General features: G+C 37.2%; 1 protein-coding gene across 1 annotated transcript in view; it reads right to left on the bottom strand.

Annotated features, from left to right (window-relative positions):
- The window catches only part of LRRC69 (leucine rich repeat containing 69), a 106,602-nt gene extending 94,741 nt beyond the window's left edge, over positions 1-11,861 (bottom strand). The window contains exon 1 of the mRNA XM_079133948.1: positions 11,222-11,861. Within this exon, the coding sequence (XP_078990074.1) occupies positions 11,222-11,404 (183 nt within the window). The 5' untranslated portion in view covers positions 11,405-11,861. The remainder of the gene's footprint in view (positions 1-11,221) is intronic.
- Positions 11,862-20,789: the final 8,928 nt, after the last annotated feature.

The following is a 20,789-nucleotide window of genomic DNA, read 5'->3' as shown; positions in this document are numbered from 1 at the left end:
CAGTTCACACAGTCCTTCCCTGGTCCCCTTCTCACAAATGTGTTCCTGCTTGGGAGGTGAGTTGTTAACTTCCAATTAAAATAGATGACCCACAAAACACAATTTCATTCTACTATTTAGTATCTTTCTGTATCCATGGTTCTCAAACTCTTTCTTGCAACTGTGATTGTGTGTGTGTGTGTGTGTGTGTGTGTGAGTGTGTGTGTGTGTGTGTAGAAATGGATGATTGGCTCTTATCAAATTTCAAATATACAATATAATATTACCTATAGCAATACACAGTTTATTTACAATGTAAAACTGAACATTTTACCTTTTAACTTACATTGCTTCATCTCCCTCTCCCCATAAACCCATGTAACTACTATTCTACACTCTATTTCTAAGAGTTTGAGTTTTTTAGATTCCACATAAAGCGACAGCATATAGTATGCCTTCCTATGTCTGGTCTTTGTCACTTAGCTAATCTATGAGTTTCATCCATGTTATCACGAACAACAGAATTTCCTTCATTCACACACACACACACACACACACATTTATCCATTCATCCAATGATGAACCTTTAAGTTATTTCCATATTTCATCTTTTGTGAATAATGTTATAATGAACATAGGAGTGCATATGTGTCTTCCACATACTGATTTTATTTCCTTTGGATATATACCCAAAAATGGGATTACTGAATTATAAAGGTAGTTCTATTTTTAATTTTTTGAGGAAATTTCATACTGTTTTCCAAAATGGCTAAACCAATTTACAATCCCACCAACAGTGCACAAAGATTGTCTTTTCTTTATATCCTCACCACAGTTGGTGTCTTTCATCTTTCTGGTCATAGCCATTCTATCAGAGATGTAAAATGCAAACCCATTTCGGTTTTGTTTGCATTTCCATGATGATTAATGATGGTGAGCATATTTTTGTACCTGTTGGCCATTGGCATGCCTTCTTTGGAGCAATGTCTATTCAAGTCCTTTTACTCATTTTTAATCAGATTATTTGATATATATATATATATATATATATATATATATACTTTTCTATTGAATTGCAAAGTTCTTTAGTTCTTTACATATTTTGGATATTAATCCCCTGTTATGTACAGGATTTGTAAATATATTTTCCCTTCCATAGGATTCCTTTTCACATCGTTAACATATCCTTTGCTACGCAGAAGCTTTTATGGTTTGATGTAGTCCTACTCATCTGATTATTTAAGTGTATGTTGGTGTCATGTTCTAAAAGAATCATTGCCCAGAGCAATGTCAATAAACTTTTCCCCTATGTTTCCTTCTAGTAATTTTACAGTTTGGGGTCTTACATTTAAATCTTCAATCCATTCTGAGTTGACGCTGGTATATATGATATGATATAAGGATCCAATTTTCTCATTCTCCACATGGATATTCAGTTTTCTCAACAAATTTAGTAAAGGGACTAACCTTTCATAGTTGTGTGATCTTGGCACTATCTTCAAAGGTAAGTGGTCTACAAATGTGTGGATTTATTCCTGGGCTCTGAATTCTGTTCCATTGTTCTACATGTCTTATTTTATGGCAAAACCATGCAGTTTTGATTGCTATGACTTTGCAATATATTTTGAAACCAGGAATTATGATTTCTTCTTGCTCAAGATTGCTTTGGCTACTCAGGACCTTTTGTGGTTCCATAAGTACTTAAGTAAAATATATCATTGGGGTTTTTTGTTTTTTGTTTTTTGGTACTAGGGATTGAACTCAGGAGTGCTTAACCACTGAGCCACATACCCAGTCCATTTTATATTTTATTTAGAAACAGGATCTCACTGAGTTGCTTAGGGCCTCACTAAATTGCTGAGGGGGGCTTTTAATTCACAATCCTCCTGCCTCAGCCTCCCAAGCTGCTGGGATTACAGGTGTGTGCCACTGCTCCCAGCTACCATTGGAATTTTGATAAATATTGCATTGAATTTCTAGACTGCTTCTGGAAATATGAACATTTTAATATTGATTCTTCCAATTCACAAACATGGGATGTCTTTCCATTTATATGTCTTCTTTAATTTCCTTCATCAATGTTTCATAATTTTCAGCATACACACACCCTTCATCTCTGTTATGTTTTAGATATGAGGTGTCCCTCCAAAAGTTCACATATGGAACAATACAAGGATGTTCAAAGGTGAAATGATTAGATGATCAGAGGTGTAACCTAATCCATGGATTAATCCACTGATATGTATTAACTGGGTGGTGACTATAGGCAGGAAGGGTATGACTGGAGGAAGCATATTGCTTGGGGCATGCCTTTGGGATTTGCATTTTGTCTCTAGAGAGGAGCTCTGCTTCCTGGCTGTCCTGTCCTGCGCATCTTTCCTTCACCATGCCCACCCACCATGACATTCTGACTCACTTTGGACCCAGAGCCATGGAGTTGGCTGAAACTATGAAGCCATGAGCCAAAATAAACTTTTCTCCCTCTAGTTGTTCTTATCAGATCTTTTGGTCATAGATATGCAAAACAACCTCTATAGTTAAGTTTATTCCTAAGTATTTTACTGTGAGTGGAATCATCCTCTTGATTTCCTTTTCAGATAGTATATTATATAGGGTTGTTCCACATCACCCTGAGCAATACCATACCACTAAGAAGTTAAGTCTCAGGTGGAGTGCAGAAGCCTTAGTGTAAGCCCAAGCATAGAAGCAGATATAAGAAAGGAATGAAAGTAGCTTGGAGAAAAGGAACTCACTAGGTGTTCCTGTACCAAAATGGGATACAGTGAACCAGAATAATGAATCCCTGCTCTGATAGCCAGGCTTAGAAAAGAAGAGGAGCTATCTACATGATGGAGAAAGAAGAGCTTTTCAGTGGGTTGCACAAGAGAAAGACATGATGCTGATAAACCATACAAATACTATCAAATCTTCTCTGTTTAAAATTAGCATACTACAGTAACACAGCCACATCAATGTTTACAGCAGCTCAATTCACAATAGCTAGATTGCAGAACCAACCTAGATGCCCTTCAATAGATGAATTGATAAAGAAACTGTAGTATATAGACACAATGGAATATTATTCAGCCATTAAGAAGAATAATATTATGGTATTTGCAGATAAATGGATGGAATTGGAGAATATCATGCTAAGTGAAATAAACCAATCCCAAAAAACCAAAGGCAGAATGTTTTCCCTGACAAGTGGATGATGATACATGATGGAGGTGGGGCATGGGGAGTAAGAGAAGAATAGAGTAACTCTGAATTACATAGAAGGAAATGAGAGGGAGGAGGGGGCAAGGCTATGAAGGATGGTGGAATGAGACAGACATCATTACCCTATGTACATGTATGATTATACAAATGGTATGAATCAACATCATGCCCAACCATAGAAACAAAATGATGTACCCCATTTGTGTACAATGAATCAAAATGCAGTCTGTAAAAATAAAATAAATAATGCTCTCTGTTTTGGTAGGGTTGAAGATGCCCAAGGAGGGAAAATCTGCCTACCATCATCCTCCTATTCCTCTACATAACTCTTTACTCCATTATCTTAGCACTTCCACCTGATCACCTTCTCTGACTTCTCTGAGTCAAGTCTCAAATAGCACATAGCAATTCTCTTTCATAACACTTTTCACAATTATAATTTTACACTTATCTATATATTTATTGCCTTTCCCAACTAAATTTGAGAATAGGGACACATGGATGTTTTGTTCCTCTTTGTATTGCCACCCCTAGTAGAGTACCTAGACTGCAGCAGGTATACATAACTAGTTATCAATTATATGAATGAATGAACAAAATTAATTGGGTTAGGGTGATAAAGGACAATAAACATATGGAATGGAGAGATTGGGGACATGATAACAAATTTATGAACTATTCAACTCTGCTTTGAGTTGGTCTTATTTACTGTCAATTGTTTATGGTCAAATAAAAAAATTGGCAGACCATGTCTTTGTCCCAGGCAATCACTCATGTAAGCAGCTTAAGGGGAATATTGCCACACTGCCACTGAACCTTGTGATGCCATGTCAACAATGCTAACACAATTAGATAGCTATTTGTGCATTTGGGGATTTTAAAACAATGGCTTATTTGCTTTTAAAGAAATTTTTTCCTAGATGATAGTACTGTTTTTGGTTAAGTTGGACTTTGAAAATTGCTTCTATTGCATTCCATTTGAGGTGACATTACATGGCTTACTAGGTACCCAGCACTAGGAACAAGACAGTTTTGCCCTCAAAATTCATTAAAAAAGTATTTATTTGTAAATTATTGATATCTCAGCATTTCAACAATAATAAGCTAAATATATTCAGCACAAACTATAAGAAATCAACTTATTTTTTTCTTATCTCTACAGGTAACTGAAATTTTCCAGATCTTCACTAGTCACATTAGCAAAAAAGAGGAGGACAAGGAGGACAGGGATCTGTTTTCTTTAAAGAACCCACCTCCCATTTTTTTTCATTATTGTTAGTTACAACATAATGGCAATACCAATTATGATAGCAACTAAAATGTATTGAAAAGTTCCATGTGCCAACTATGGAGCCTTATATATATTAACATTTAATTTAGTCCCTAAACATGATGGAAAAGCCACAGGTTTCTCACACCTGTGTTCTCAGGACCAGCATAAACCCAAGAAAGTGAATGGGATATATTTGTTAAAAGAATGAGTATACAAATAGGAAGTGAGGACAATGCCACATAGTGTCCAAGCTAAACATCTTTAGGCAACCTGATTCTTATTTTTTTAAGAACCATAGATAGAAAACCATACTCTGGTAAATTTCACACTAAATTTATAGAAAAACAAAATAATAGAACTGAAAACAACCTCAGAAGAGACCTCATTTGATTAATGCATCCACTGGTCGGGTGACCTTTGACTTGTGACTTACAGAGGTCCTGAACTACACATTTTATTAACAGCTTGAGGGAGCAATTCCCTCGAAGGATTCCATAAAATGAATGAAGATCTCCTACTGTTGTACCTGGCTCTCAATAAGGGGTTGATGTTGTTATTCTACTGGCTTGTGAGTATAGAAAAGTAGAAGTATTATGGTTGTTTTAGGAACTAAAGAACTATCAAAACTATCTTAATATTTTGTATTCTGCAAAGGATATAACAAAAATCATTATAAATTACTTTAAAATTAACCCTTTTTTCCTAGTCATTACAAGTGATTAGAATTTTTCAGAGTTTCACCAAATTAGCAAAAAAAAAAATCAAAAAGAGAGAGCATTGGAATTCTCCAAAGAACTGACCTCCTTCATTTTATCACTGTAATAATTACATCATAATGGTTACACCAATTATAATAGTAACTAAAATGTATTTTAAAATTCCCATGTGCCAGCTATGGAGATTTACAAATACTCACATCTAATATAATCCCCACAGTAAACTGGACTTCCTATGGTGATTAAAGAAAAGGTAGTAGAAGACAAGCACAGTATCAACAAAAGTAGTAGATGGATGGATATTATTGATGAAGAGTACAAGTTACAGCAATCCGGGCAAGCGGTCAAACTTGTAGTGTATAAAGCTGTTCTCCCCGCCCTTTCCATTGCAGGCATTACCCGCCTCCCAACTACTGTCAGTCTGTGAACATCCTAGCTAGCTATTGGTTCATCAGTCAGCTTGCAAGTATCCTTCTCCGTTATTGGTCCCCTGTTAGGCAGAATTCAACTGCTTCACGGTAGCTACCCCGCCATCTTTTCTCATCCTTATCTCTCTCCCACTCACTCTCGCTATCCTCCTTGCTTTCACACTCTTGCACACGCCCTTTCTTGTTCCCTTTCTTTTCCTCTCATTTTCTCTCTTACCCTGCAGGGAGACACTCTGTTTGCTTAATAAACTCCCTCATGTGATTTCCTGTGTCCTGCGTGGTTTCCATAGGATCCCTTACAAAACTGACTTTTGAAAAATAAAGTGTGAATTTTATATGAGAAAATATTACAATAAGAATTATTATGTTTACTGAAGTATGGCAAGGACACTTTGCAGCACATGGAACTCAACATTTCAGAAGGCCACCCAGGCCCCGCCCCTTTCCCTAGCTTTATATTTCTTCTGAGTACTAATCACTACCTTGCCTCCTAATTGGCTTGTTTATTACAACTCTTCTGATGAGAACGTAAACTCTGTGAAGGCAGGATTTCCATATTTTGCTCATTGCTGAATTACCAGTTTCCAGGGCCTGAGGCACAGATGGTGCTCAAAACTGTTGTGGATTGAACAAATAAAGGCAAAAACTGAGGTTGTAAAAGTAGTCAGAATCAAAATGGAGTCAATTCATGAAACCCTAACAAAAACATAAACAATAATAATAAATAGAGCTGGGAGATTATGAAGGAGAGAATTCTGTGCTTGGATGCCTGATAACAACCACCGTTCACAAAAGACTACTATTAGGTCCAAAGCTTAACATCTGTGCAACCATTTTAAATCCTTACTGCCATTTTATAAAATGTTTCATTTTCCTACCCTGGAGATAAGTTTCGCTTTCCTGCCCTAAAGAGGTGCTTGCAGAGATATCAAAGTTAAAAGATAGCTCCCCATTCCCCCTCCCCTTTGCCACCTGTTAACCACCCTAACTAGGGTCATCTCCTCACTTTGTCCTATTAGCCCACCACAAGGCTTTTACACAGGCAGCTCATGCAAGCTTACACAAGCAGTCCTGTAAAATACCCCAGAGTTAGATTTTCCCCTGCCCTCTCTCACCTCTTCTGAGAGATGGCCGTTGTCAGACTCTGACTGACAAATTTCTTAACTATGGATGTCTCTCCTGGTTTCTGTGCTGCTTGTGTGTGTGTTTCACTTTCCTTTCAACTACCAGAACTGCAACCTTGCAAGAAAATACTTCTGCCAGGATCCCTGTTCAAGAGTTGTCTGCTCAACTTTGGTGCCAGCCTTCTCATTAATCCTTGTGACCAAGAATTATTCTATCAAAGTTATATACATAATCCTCATTTTGCCTTTTAAATTTTTCCTTTGCCTCAACTCCTTTGAAGACACAGTTTACCATGTTACATGTATTTCTATTACAATACCCTACTATTCCCAGATAAATGTATTAATTTTTGAAGAATCTTTCTCTGTATACTCTTCAGGTTAGCAAGACCCAGAGGGATTAAGTGCCTCTATTTAACTGAAAAGTGGTTGAACCCATCAAGTTATTGCCATACTTGCTTATTGCAACACTTCCAAACTCTTATTTTTAATTCTTGTATCTCTCTCTCCCTCTTCCTCTCCCTCTCTGTCTCTCTCTCTGTCTGTCTCTCTCTGTCTCTCTCTGTCTCTCTCTCTGTCAAACCTGCCCTTTCTCTTAGCAGTTGTACGACTGAGCAGTATTTCTGAGTTGTGTCATAATCTATATCCATTCTTCAAGGATTTCTTGCACATTCTGTTGGAGCTGCTTCGAGAACTTCCATTACGAAAGAGAAACAGTTTTGTTTTGCCTTTAAAATTCCACAATCTTTGAGACCCTATTAAGAAAAACTACTAGTTCTTGCACAGCTAAACTGTTTAATGCCATTAGCCTGAATCAGACTTGTAAAGTTCTTTAAAGATGAACAAAAAGTAACCTAGTCTCAAATCAGTTGAATTCATAGCGGTGTGATTTCTTATTTAAAAATAAGAATTGATCTAGTACCCTATTGAAGAAATTGAGAGGGATTAAATTGAAGTCAAAACTTAGAGTGACTCCTGAATGGTAGACAGAATGAGGAAAGAAGCACCAAGGGAGTCACAAAATGAGATCAATGCAATGGGTAATCAGTCAGACTCTTGACCCCTTCCCCATGTAAGTATATTCTAGAACATGTAAGTCTTTACTACATAGCTATTAATTAAACGTAAGGCAAGAACACAGACACTTTCAAATATGAAAAAGATAAAAAAAATTGAGCACATATCCAGGATAGGATGATATCTAGAGAATTACTACTAAAAAAAAAAAAAAAAAAAAAAAAAAAAAACAAGAATATATGGGCTGGGGTTGTAGCTCAGTGGTAAAGTACTTGCCTAGCACATGTGAGGCACTGGGTTTGATCCTCAGCACCACATAAAAATAAATAAAGATATTATGAAAAGAGAAAAGGATTAATGGGACTAACTCTTGACAGGGTCCACTGAGGTTGATGTGAAGCTAGGAATTATGGCTCTAAGTGTCTCCAACTGTTTAGGAAGGAAGATTCCTTTAGTAGTGCAAGCACACTAAGGTAACTTCTGACCAGCTATTGACCCCAGTGCCCACATTAACATGGAATTGACTTGTAAATGAAGTCCCTCTAAATAGGATGGCCACCATGACTATTCCTGAGAGGACCAAGTATAGTCAAACACTCCACCACCAGACGGGAAGGAGGAGTTGAACACCTGATTGACAAAGAGTAGAGAAGGTGGTCCCCAGTTCTCCTGGGCAACATCAAACAGTAATAAACTTGGGAGACAGCGTCGTCTCCTTTGTCGTCTCTGTTTGGAGATGGCCCACTCTCTTGGAAGTGCTCTCTGCTTAAGCCTCACTTTACTTTTATTTTACTTTCACCTACAATAAAGTTCTCTTGCATAACTTTTGGTGTCTGACTTTAAATTTTCTTTCGTCAGAACACAATAACTGAGGTTTGGAGTTTCAGCTCCCTATTTTTCTGTGACACAACTATAAAAATGTATGTATAAAAAAATAAGAATATGAGGAAAGTATGGAATACAGAAAGCAATGGGTCCAATTCAGGAGAGCAGTAAGGGTGAGCCAGGGCAAAAGGACAGTCAATGTAGGTGATAATGATTGTGTCAGGAAGATGAAGGCTGATTCAAACGGAAATAAAATGCTAATATCTCCACTTTCCCCTCTTCCAACCTGTTGTCAAGTCTACCTGCCTCCAGGGAATTGTTCCTCCCAGCAGGAGTTGTCAATGAGTACCCCCTAGGTGACTCCTTTCCTGCCTGTACCCCAGGACCACTCCTTTCCTGCCCTTCTACTCAACCTTTAGGTCACATAGCAAGATAAGGGGAGGAAGGGGCAAAAAAAGAAAGGAAATTTAAAATCTACAATAGAGGCAGAACACCTCCACTCCCTGGGGCACCAGCTTTGGATTCCCTCCTCTACGAAGAAGTGTCTCCCTTCACCCCCATCCTTTAAAATAAAATTTCTTCTCTCGCCTCAGCATTTCTCAGGTGTTCAGTCTTCAACACTGGAGAAACTGGACCTGATTCTGATTTATTTTCAACACCACTTATCAAAGGGATGTTCTATCTTGACAGTGTCCAGCAAACCAGATGGCACTCAACTCATATGGGGGCAGGAGTATTGCCAAAAACTCAGTCCTTGTCATGCCAATCCAATATCAAGGACACGGTTTTGAGAAAAAGGAAAAATAAGTTGTATTGCTTTCTTAGCAAACGAGAAACACAAGGGACTCCTATCCCAAAGGTTGTGATTCTGCCCATCAGCAGGAATAGGGGAAAGGGGTTGATTCAAAGGCTTTATTCCATGTGTTCTCTGTCTGGAGTTGTAATTAGCTTGTTAATTTGGGAGGTAGTCATTTCTGAGATCTTCTGGTACCATCCCCAAAGTCTAGATTAATTTGTTCTTATGGTGGGTGTGTACTCAGGGACATATAACTCTGCCTGAGGTGGGGAAGAAAAGTAATCCTGTTTCCCCTAAGATTAGGGAGGGGTAGAGATTAGGGAGGAGCAGGGGAAGAAGAAAAGAAAGAAACATGTTCATTTTAAAAATAAGTTGCAGTGGCTGTAATCAAAGCATAAAGTGGACCACTGTTACAGAGGATGGAAGCTATGGGGAAGATAGCATTTGATAAAGTATCTAACATGACTGAGTTTGAGATAAAATGAGGACTTGTTAAGGCAAAGGTAAAAAGGAAAGGAAAGGCAATTAAAAACTCCAGGAGAACAAAAATGATATCTAAAGAAAATACAATCTTGGTAGATTGACTCCATCTGAATGGCATTTACTTATTAAAAATATACATTTTAGAATTCTCCGAGAGGGAAAATAAAGATTTGGTCAGGGTTTTAACTGAATAGGATGTAAACAACACAAATAATAAAAATAAGAAAAGTGATATCTAAAATGGGTAAATCAAGAAAAAAGGCATTAAAAGTGATTCTATATAGAGGTTACCATTGGGGACAGGGGGAGGGCACAAAAACAGTTTTATATTTTAAGCTCTGTTAGAATTTGATTTTCCTGAAACAATGTACAGTATTATTTCAATGGAAATAAATTCAAGCAGAGAGAATCCATTCATGGTTTAGGCAAACCCAAAATTCTTTTGCATAGGAAATCATCTGCCCATTAGAAAAGCTCAAATCCTTGCTGCCTTAGAAGTGTGCTATTTGAAGTTACTACCAAAGGGAGTAACTATTTCTTATAAAGATACAGTCATAGATAACAAGCTCAAATAAATTCTTAAACCTAACATGGCAATGAGGTAGAGTGAAGATAAGGTATTTATTTTTTGTAATTCAAAGATCAGTGGGCTAAACTGATGACAATTTAGAAGTGAACAAAAAGAAAAAAACAAAGTTAATATCCCTGGCCTTCTCTCAACCTCAAAATTTTTCACAGCTGGAGATTCACATTGTCAGAAATATTTAACACAAGCATCTGGGATTCATTCATGTCGATTGTCGTTCCTTAAGAAGAGCATTCCTTATTTAAAATATTAACCTTCTTTTAAAGACTATTTCAGAAGAAATCAATGTCCCCTCCTTCCTATTCCTTGCCAGTACTCCAATCAAAGTTTTGACCTGCTCCAGGAAATTGAGAAGGAACTCCCTTCCTACACCCTAAATGTCTCTGCGTTTCTTATGTAAAAGCTTCAGGACAGTCCTCAGGGTGAACAGCATTTCCTGGATCCTCAAACTTGTTTCCAGATGTGAGACCCCAAGGTAGAGAGCAGACCGAGCTTCCGGCCTTTTTCCAGATGACAGCCTCCAGTAAGATGAGTGTGGCAGAGACTGAATCCCCTGATTCCAGATGTGGGCCAAAGAGCACATGAATAAATTGAAACATCTTCTCTCTCCACCATGTGTAATTCCCTAAGCGAGAAAACCTTCTGATGCCTCTCCAACAGCACTCCACACTGGGTCTCCAGAGAGCTATGTCATCATCCATCAAAGTCTTACTGTGTTTCTCACCACTTGCCTCTTCCTACTTCCACCCTCAACCCAAAAGACCGTATTCCTCACCTGGGTCAAGGCGCTGATCTCCGGGCACACTTTGGAGATTAGGTTATTTTGAAGATATAGAGTTTTCAGGTCAGGCAATTTTTCTAAGGTTGAGGGTATCTTTATTATCTTCTTCCCACTCAATGTAATGATATGAGTGTTTTTACCACCCTTTATCGCTCTTAATAATAACTTCTCAGCCATGATCTTTGAAGTAGAAAATGAAGAAGGTAATGTCACATCAAAGATTAGAGTTCTTTGTTATTCATCTTTAGAACCTTTAATTGTAGAATTGGTGTGTCATGGAAACAAAAACATTCTGAGATCCACCATGCTGAAGGTGGAGGCACCAGATGGTTTCCTATATAAAAGGCAGTGGGGGAAAATAATTGGTTCAGGTTTGAGGCAGGAAATTTGCAAGATAAACCTTGAATATCTCAGGCCAGAGAAATAGAAGTTATCAAAGACTAAAGAGATCACATCAAAAGGACACAGAAGCCAACTTCTAAGAGCTCCACTAGTTTAAGATGAAAAATATTAAAGATCTGGGGCAGGGGATTAGAGTGGATTGAAACACATCAAACCATACATCTAAAGAGTTCCAAATGAATGTTTTTTAAAAAGAAACTCATTAATCACACTGGGAGTTGCTAACTCAATATGAAAACTGATAAGGGGGAAGAAATTAAGCTTTATTCTGCTCTTCCAGTACAAACTGCATCGGTATAATCTAATAATTAATAAAGCTGTTATTCATGGAGAAATTGAATCTAATAAATAAGAAAATAGCTTTAGAAAATTAACTATTTTGCGATTTTTAAAGCAATAAAAAATCTATGTAAAAATCAAAATTGAATGCTAAAGGTATTAAATGAAAGGTTGCTAAGTGACTTATAAGGAAGGGACCAAGTTAATAATTTAACTAACTAATCAATTTTAGTCATCATTAAAACTGGGGCAATCACATGTTATAAATCTTAAGTAGGATGTAATAAAAAGTACACAGTACCACTGAAGAAATTTTCTTGGCTGAAACAAAAATTGAACCTGAATCTAATCATGGCTTCAAGATCTAATTAACTATTTTCCAGAGTGCATATTAAAATTCTTTTTAGGAAAGCACTCAGTCAAATCTAGAACATGGAACATTCTATAAGGCAAATGACACAAGGTTTCATCAACAAATCAATGTCTTTAATAAAAATAGAGAAAATCGCTATAAAGAAAATGAAACATAAGATGAATAACAGAAAGATGCCATGTCAGACCTGGACTGAATACTCATTTGAATAAAAATATCTTGGAGTCAATTGAGCAAACTTATTCATGGACTGGGTATTAGGTAAAGGAATTATTAATCTGATTTTCTGTAATAATGATAAGGCATTATCACTCAGTTTATATGAACTTAACATTTAGAAACACATTTCCAGATGGTATAAGATGATGTCTTGGGTTTTCTTAAAATATTCCGGGAGGAAAAGAGTGAGGGAAGGAAACAGGTTGAATAAGATTGAGAAAACATTGACAATTATCATTGCTGAGTAGTAGGTATGTAGGAGTTCATGATATTAGTCTTGTTATTTTTGTGTACATTTGAAAAAACAAAAAGAAGGATGGGGGAGCTATAGCCAAAGACATTTGATTATTACCCAAAATCCATTTTCATCCAGATAGGAGGAGACTTGGAGGTATTTAGGTTACACATATATGTGACACATTTAGATTGCTGATTTCCAAAAATGTAAACATTATAAAATATATTCTACCCTGAAAATATTATGATTACAAGTCAACTGTTCCTTTAGTATTCAGAAACCACTTTATTCATTTATTCAACATTAAATTTATAGCAGTATCATAACAAACATCATTATCCTAACAGTAAAATAAGAGGTGCTGATTAATAGTGACTTTCAGTTGTGAAAAGAACAGATAAAAAATTTTTTAGCTACCTCATTACTGTTGTCTTATCTCTTCCAAATCTTTCAAATAAAGTTTATAAGAGTCAAGTTGTCATTTCTAAACAAAATTTTGTCTTCATTTAAAAAAAAAAAAAACTCCCTAGACACCCATCACCTCTAAAATGACTGTGTAGCCAGCACCCCAGCTGACACTGGCAATGTGTTAACTGTCGTGAGTGGGTAGAGGCCACTCCAGACTGATTGTCATTTGCTGAACCTAGAAACCCAGTTTGACTCCTTCTTCTCCCTTAGGTCTAATGTTCAATCAATACTATTAATGCCATCTCTTCCAGTTATCAATGACTAGGAAACAAACCACCACACAACTTAAAAGAACATTTATTCGCCAATTCTAATTTGAACAGAGCTTGAACCTGTGGCAGGTCAAAGGCTGGGGTGGAAATCATCTCAAGGCTCATTTCCCCACATCTTGTGGTAGATGCTGGTTGTTGACTAAGACCTTTTGGTGGTCAGCCTTGACATGTGGCTTGGCCTTCCTCCCAACAGAGTGGCTCAGCTCTAAGGGTGAGCATTCCAAGATAGAAAGTGGAGTAGTTCCTTCCATAACCAAGCTTCAGAAGCCATGGACTGGGTATTAGGTAACAGGAATTATTAATCTGGCTTTCTGTAATAACAATAAGGTATTATCACTTATTAACCAAACTTCAGAAGTCATGCAGCATCATTTCTACCAGAATTTTTAGTTAGAAGCAAATCACTGAGGCCAGCCCATATTTAAAGGGAGACAAATTAGACTCTGCTTCTTGATGGCAAAAAAATGTGGACATGTTTTAAAACCCTCATAATCCATCCTGTGGCCATGAGGTATTTACCTTCCTCCTACATGTGAAATAGAAACACTCTTTCCCAGCTCCCCCTTTCTAAATTTCATCTATTTACAGCATCATGTCCAAAGATCTTATCACCTACGTTAGGTCCAAAGGCAGACACAGCTCCAAAGAAGCATTTTAGTGAGTCCAGCTTGAATATGGTTCAATATGGTTCATCTTGATCTAAAAACCTATAAACTAAAGAGACAAGTTGCTTGTCCTCACATCAAAATACAATAATGGGTGAAAAACATGGCAAGCAAGACGGTCCCAATGAAAAATACGAAAAATCAGAGGGACAAAGTAGTCACTGGTTCATAGTAATTCTGACATCCAACTAGGAACAGATTGTCAGTTCCTTGGTTAGGGTTCAGCCCTACTGCCTGGGATTAGCTCCTGGATCCTCTTTGGGTTCTTGATTGTGCCCTCTGAATTTCTTTCCCACTCCATAAAATGTAGCCCATGTTTTCAAGTAGTTCACACAGATTGCTTCCTGTTGTAGAAATTCAAGGGTCCAAAGGCTTCTTCTCCTCAGTGTTTCTTTCTTTTTTGGTAGCATAAATATGTTTGTAAATAAACATATTTTCACATACCATAAATAAACATAAATTCACATACCATACAGTCACCCATTTAAAGTGTACAATCCAATGATTTTTCACCAACTTGCATAATCATCACCACAATCAATTTTAAAAAGTTTTCTCTCCAGCCCAAAAAGAAAGCCTATAGCATTTAGCAATCACTCTCCATTCTTTCCACCCACCCCAATCCTAAATAACCACTTACCTACTTTTTCTCTATAGATTTGTTTATTCTGGACATTTTATATAGATGGAATCATAAAATATGTGTCTTTTGTAACTGGCTTCTTTTATTTAAAATAATGTTTCTAACATTCATCCATTTTAGAGTACATACCAATACTTCATTTATTTTTATTGTCAAATAATACTGCCAGATGGTTTTCCACAGTGGCTATCCCATTTTACATTTCAATCAACTGTACATAAAGGATTATTTTTTCATTTTGTACTGTCTCTCTCAATTCAAACTGATACAAATCCTTTACAAACTTCATGGGTCTCTTTTGAAACAGTTTGTAATTTCCTCCATCTGACAAAAGCCATATGCACAAATCCCTTTGGCCCTTCTTTATCTTGTATTCCTTTGTGAAACTGCTGGGGCCATATCCTTAAAATTCTTAGAAGCCCTAAGATGTTGGCATCTTTAATTTTCCTGAGGTCTAAACAAATTATTACATAGTCATACCTTTCAGCTTCATCTTTAGACATTATTTTCCTGACAGTTCCCTGAAATTGCTCTATCTAGAACACATTTCTTAATTCTAGCATAATTTACAGTCTGGAGAGGCTAGGAAAGAGAAACGGTTTCACTTTTTGTGGTTTAAATATGAAGTGTCTCCCCCAAAAGCTCCTACTAATGAAGGAACATTCAGAAGTAAAATGATTAGATGAGAGTTATAATTTAATCAGCCTGTACTATTTTGAATGGACTGAATAGGTGACAACAATAGGAAGGTGAGGTATGACTAGAGGAGGTAGGTCCCGAGGGTGTGCCCTTCCAGGGTGCATCTTCCCTGCGGTTCCCCCCCACCTTCCTGACTTGGCCATGAGCTGTGGTTTTTCTCCCCTGGACCCCCCCCATGATGTACTGCCTTACTTTGGGCCCTAAGCAATGAAGTTGACGGTGTATGGATTGAGACCTCTGCAACAGTAAGCTCCAAATAAACTTTTCCTTCTGAAAGTTGTTCTTGTTGGATATTTTTGTCACAACAATGAAAAAGCTAACTAAAACACTTCAATTCTAAAGTAATGGCTCCTTTATATTTAACAATTCTTCCTCTGCTCACCTCTCTCCTCTTATCTTTTACTATAGGCAGTTTGAAAAATCCTAACAACACTTTAAACACTCTGCCTAGAAAGCATCTATCATCCAGTTGATGAGATATATTTTTTATTTTCCACTATTAATACTGCCAGCATTGCTAACTTTTTGCTACTATGTAATGAGTCACCTTTCTTTTAGCTTCCAACATTCTCCTTCCTTTAAACCCTCACTGACAGCCTCCTAGAGTGATATGTTTCCTTTTAATAGTCTCTCCAAGGTCCTTCTAACTTACATTCAAGGCCTACTCCCCAAACTATTGCTACATGGCTTAGGTATTTTGCTGTTGCAGCAAATTCCTGTATCACATTTCAATCAGAAAATAAAAACAATTAGAATTTGTATGGAATATAGGATTTATTATAGGAATCTGACCATATATATGGCTATTGCTTTTGTGCCTACTGCTGTGTCTGCCCCAACATTCAGAGAAGCTGAAGATCTGGCAGAAGTAGGGAGAAACTGCATGCTCAGCTGTGAATTCATTCCAAGGAGTGAGTTAGCAATTCAGCAACAGAGGGCATGTTATTAACAATTGATGCCTCTGTATCTATTGCGCTGATTTTCCAAGCTGCCACTTCACTTAGAGCTTCCAAATTTTGTGCATGTTGTCTCCTGTATCCAAGATTGGCCTGAAACTATTCAGGGAAGATCCTGAGACAAATCCAAGCTTAGCTAACAGATGCAGTACAAATCCACCACAACATCACCCTTCACATCTGTCTGCTTCTCTTTCCACTACTAATGATAGTCCAAAGTCTCATCATTTCACCAGCTTCCACTAATTTCTCCCATTCTACTCTCCCTGTCGTTCAGTCATCTTTCTATATGTGTAACAGAAAATCTTTGTACTGTCCCATATTACTTAATAATTAAAATGCCAGCTACTGAATTGAGACTAAAGACTCATGACAGGATAGTCCCAGGGACATCACATACTACTTCCTTACACAAAACCTGTACTCTGCTTTTTTTTGCTAGTCCTCAAGGACATCAGATATATTTACCCAACTGCTCATGCTGCTCATTTTGCCTATATGACTTTTCCTCTAGTCTACCTGCCCAACTGTTCCTAATCCTTTGAGGAACTTAATCAAATATTTCCACACTGTTGTTCTGGAACTGTGACCTTCTCTCCGGGCATAATTGCTTCTATATCTTTGTTTAAAGAGGACTTTAGACAAATTCCAATTGCTAATTTTGTTCTTTTCATATTTCTCCCTGCTATACTAAACCATATTTGAATGGCAATCTCTAACAGCATGCTTGGCATAGAGCAGGCATTTAGTAGATGTTTATTAAATTGAAATGACAGTTGAGTCTGAGGTGTTGTCTGAAAGAGCATGACATATAAAGTCCATCAGTGGCATAAAGTTCATGTGAACATAGGGAAAAAAGAAAAAAAAAAAAAAAAACCCTGAGAGGTCTAGAAATTAAAAACATCAAGTGAGTACTATTTGTCCAAGATGCATAGTATAGCATTCTCTCTGGGTCTGCAGGTTTTACATTCACAGATCCAACTGCAATCACAAGTATTCAGAAAAAATAATTTTGTCTACATTGACCATGTACAGAATTTTTTTGGTCATTATCCCTAAGTAATACGGTAATAATAACTATTTACACAGCATTTTCATTGTATTAGGTATTATAAGTAATCTAGTATATGGGAGGGTGTGCATAGGTTACATACAAATAATACAATATTTTATATAAGGGACTTGAGCAAACACAGACCGTGGTATCCAAGTGGGGTCCTGGAACCAATCCCCTGCAGATTCTGAGGAACAAATGCACTGCCCTCAAGAAGATTAAATATCGAGATTGAAGGTATAAAAGTAAACAGATCAATTTTTTATTAAATACTAAGTACCATTACATTCCGGGAACCGTTATAGCACTGAGGCACTGCAAACACACTAGCTGGCTTTCCTCATGAAGCCAACACTGCAATACAATAAACTAAATGCTAGTTTAAATAAGTAAAAAAGTGGCAAAGAGACTGATCCTGTTGGTTCAAGGACAATTTATTGCTATCGATGGCTGAGTGCCAGCATAACAGATTAAAAACAACTAACAAGTTGATGAAATTAATGTGGAGGAAACTATTTAATTAAAAGAATGTAAAGAAAAAGTTGAGAGGTCATGAGGAATATAAATAACTGTAGCACATACATAAAAAGAAAGGGGTGATGGGAAGCAACACCAGAGAGGTAATGCAGGACTAGTCATGAAAGGTCTCCTTTAAATAGCATAAAAATGGGTCTCATCCTATGGGAATGGAGAACCACTGGAAAGTCTAGGTTAGGAAGTATATTAACATATAATCAGGATTTGTTTTTTAATCAGGTACGGTAAGACTCACAGATATTAAAGTGAATGCCAGGAAGGAAGAAGCTTTATACTTAGTCCTTAGAAATAGGTAGCATGACATGCCACAAAGGGTCACATCAGAAGGGGCCAGCATGGGGGAGGAGGTGGTAGTATAGGAAGGTAAAGTCTCAGAGCCTTAATTGGGATTTCCACTTAGAAAGACAAAGTAGCCAGGGTAAATAGTTTAGGGTTGGTAGTTTGAAATTTTCCATTAATCTTTGGGTTATAAGGAGTGATCCCCAGTTCTGTGGTACCTGGCTCTGGGATAATTAAAGCAGAGGAATATTGCCTATTGGGGTGCATGGGCCAGATACAGGAGGACTGGTTAGTCTGAGAATCAGAGGCCCTTTGCTACATCTAAGAAATGGCTAATCCCAGGAGAAGAAATCTCTCCCAGCCAGAGTTGTGTGTTTTGTTTGTTTTTGCACCAGGGATTGAACCCAGAGGCATTCAACCACTGAGCCACATTCCCAGTCCATTTTATTTTGAGTCAGGGTCTCTCTAAGTTGCGTAGGCCTCGCTAAATTGCTGCGACTGGCTTTGAACTTGTAATCCTCCTGCCTCAGCCTTCCAAGCCACTGGGATTTCAGATGTATGCCACTGCACTGGTTCAGAGAGGTCTTTTAAGGTGCCAAACAAAACACAGAAACTTTTTTTCTCATGTAAACAGTACAGGAAGATGGTAGTCAGATTTGCATTTCTGGCAATTCACTTTAGTAGCGTGATGGAAAGAAAGAGCTGAAGGGAGTAAGCCCGGAAGCAATTGTGAGGATTTTGTGAACAAGAAAAAAGGGATGGAGATGAAATGATAGGTTGTATGATTTCTGGGGTAAAACTGTGACTAGAATGTTCTTTTCATAGGTAGATTAGATAGAATAAACCACAATTTAGGATGTGAAATGTGGAGATGAGAGTATTTGAAAGGGTAGGGCTGTGGCACACATCCAGGTTTATTAAGACATTAGAAATGAAGGATGAGGGATGAAGAAAAATGAAAAAGTTTGCTATTTCAAACTTTTGAGTTTTCACTTGCATCTGAAATTCATTCCCAATGGACAAGCAACTGCTAGACTGGCGACTGCAAATGCAAGGATTGCTAAATTCTCTGCTCTATAGACTGGTGGAATGTCAGCATCCAGAGCTTTCCCAGTAACCAAAAATCAATCTATTTGGCAGGAAAATTGAAAAATCACCAGGTTTTGAGATAACACTAGCCTGTAAACTTAGCACAGAACTAGGAACTAAAGTTGGATGCCAATCAACACAGTGACTTATGTAAACTTGTCAGTCAGATTGGCTATATCTACCTTCTCATCAATGAAACAACAAGAAAGAATAACAATCTATTCCTCTGAGATTGCATGGAAAATAGCTAACTAATGATTATAAACTACTTTGGAAGTAGAAGTGCTGTGAGAATGTGAAAATATGTAGCATTCTAGAACCTCAAGGACTTTAAAGTAAAAACATTCATTAATTTTAATAACACAGAAAAGACTTGTTTCATTTATTGACAGTCTATAATACAAGAGAATCTGGCTAATTCTGACAATAACAAGGGCTCCTGTGACAAATTAAAGGATTTTGAAAGCTGGAAAACTTCATGAAGGAGTTCATAAATATGTGTTATGGTAGAGACCAATGTACTTATTTGATTCGTTTTGGCAAAACTATTTTATGATTAAAGTGTGGTCTGAGACGTGGGGCAAAAGTTTTCAAATAAGCAGATACTTCATGTACTTGAAAACTGATATAGAAATTCTGTCCTGTAATAAAGAAGGGGATTTGGTTTCTCTTGGTTCATTTTTTTAAAATAGGGAAATAGAATGTTTGATTATTAAGACTTTGGAATAACAAAGGCCTGACTTCTAGGGTTAGCCTTAACCTTACTAGTTATGTGGCTCAAGCAAGTTAGTCATTCTCAATCTCTTTCAAGTCTTATTTTCTTATCTATAAACTAGGATTGAAAATGCCAATCCTTGCTTTCTGTGAAGAGCACAAAAGCCCACAAGCATATGTAAGCACCATGGCTGGCACAAAGTGCCCAATGAAAGATAGTTAAGTTTTCCCTTGTATACTCTCACATACACAATTAAATCAAGATCTCCACCCTTCTTTTAACAAGTCCTGAGTGTGTAAGCACTACCCCTGGGCAAAATAAGGTGCTAACATGCCCACTACACCAAGGACCTGCCAACTGTGTCACTATCCTCTTCATTGCTGCTTCAACTTATTCCTTAGATATCCAAGTGCCCTCTTGTTAAAGGGGTTCAAATAGTAGGTTGGTGAGCATCTGTCAGAAATGTTACATAAAGAATACTTACACTGGCTATGAAGTTAGAAATCTATTAGTGGTTCACACTTTAAAACAGGAAGTGATTTATGGGAAATAAAGTTACCAACTCTTAATTTTGCCAAGTAAGGTCATTTAAAAACTACACTCCCAACTACTACCAGCATAATTTCAAAAAAGAAGGAACATTTTAAATCTCTCTGCTAAAAGAACATAACCTC

This window comes from Sciurus vulgaris (assembly GCF_902686455.1).
Source record: "Sciurus vulgaris genome assembly, chromosome: 1".
NCBI lineage: Eukaryota > Metazoa > Chordata > Mammalia > Rodentia > Sciuridae > Sciurus > Sciurus vulgaris.
Note: the sequence above shows the minus strand (reverse complement) of the source record. Positions and strands in the feature narration are given on the sequence as shown.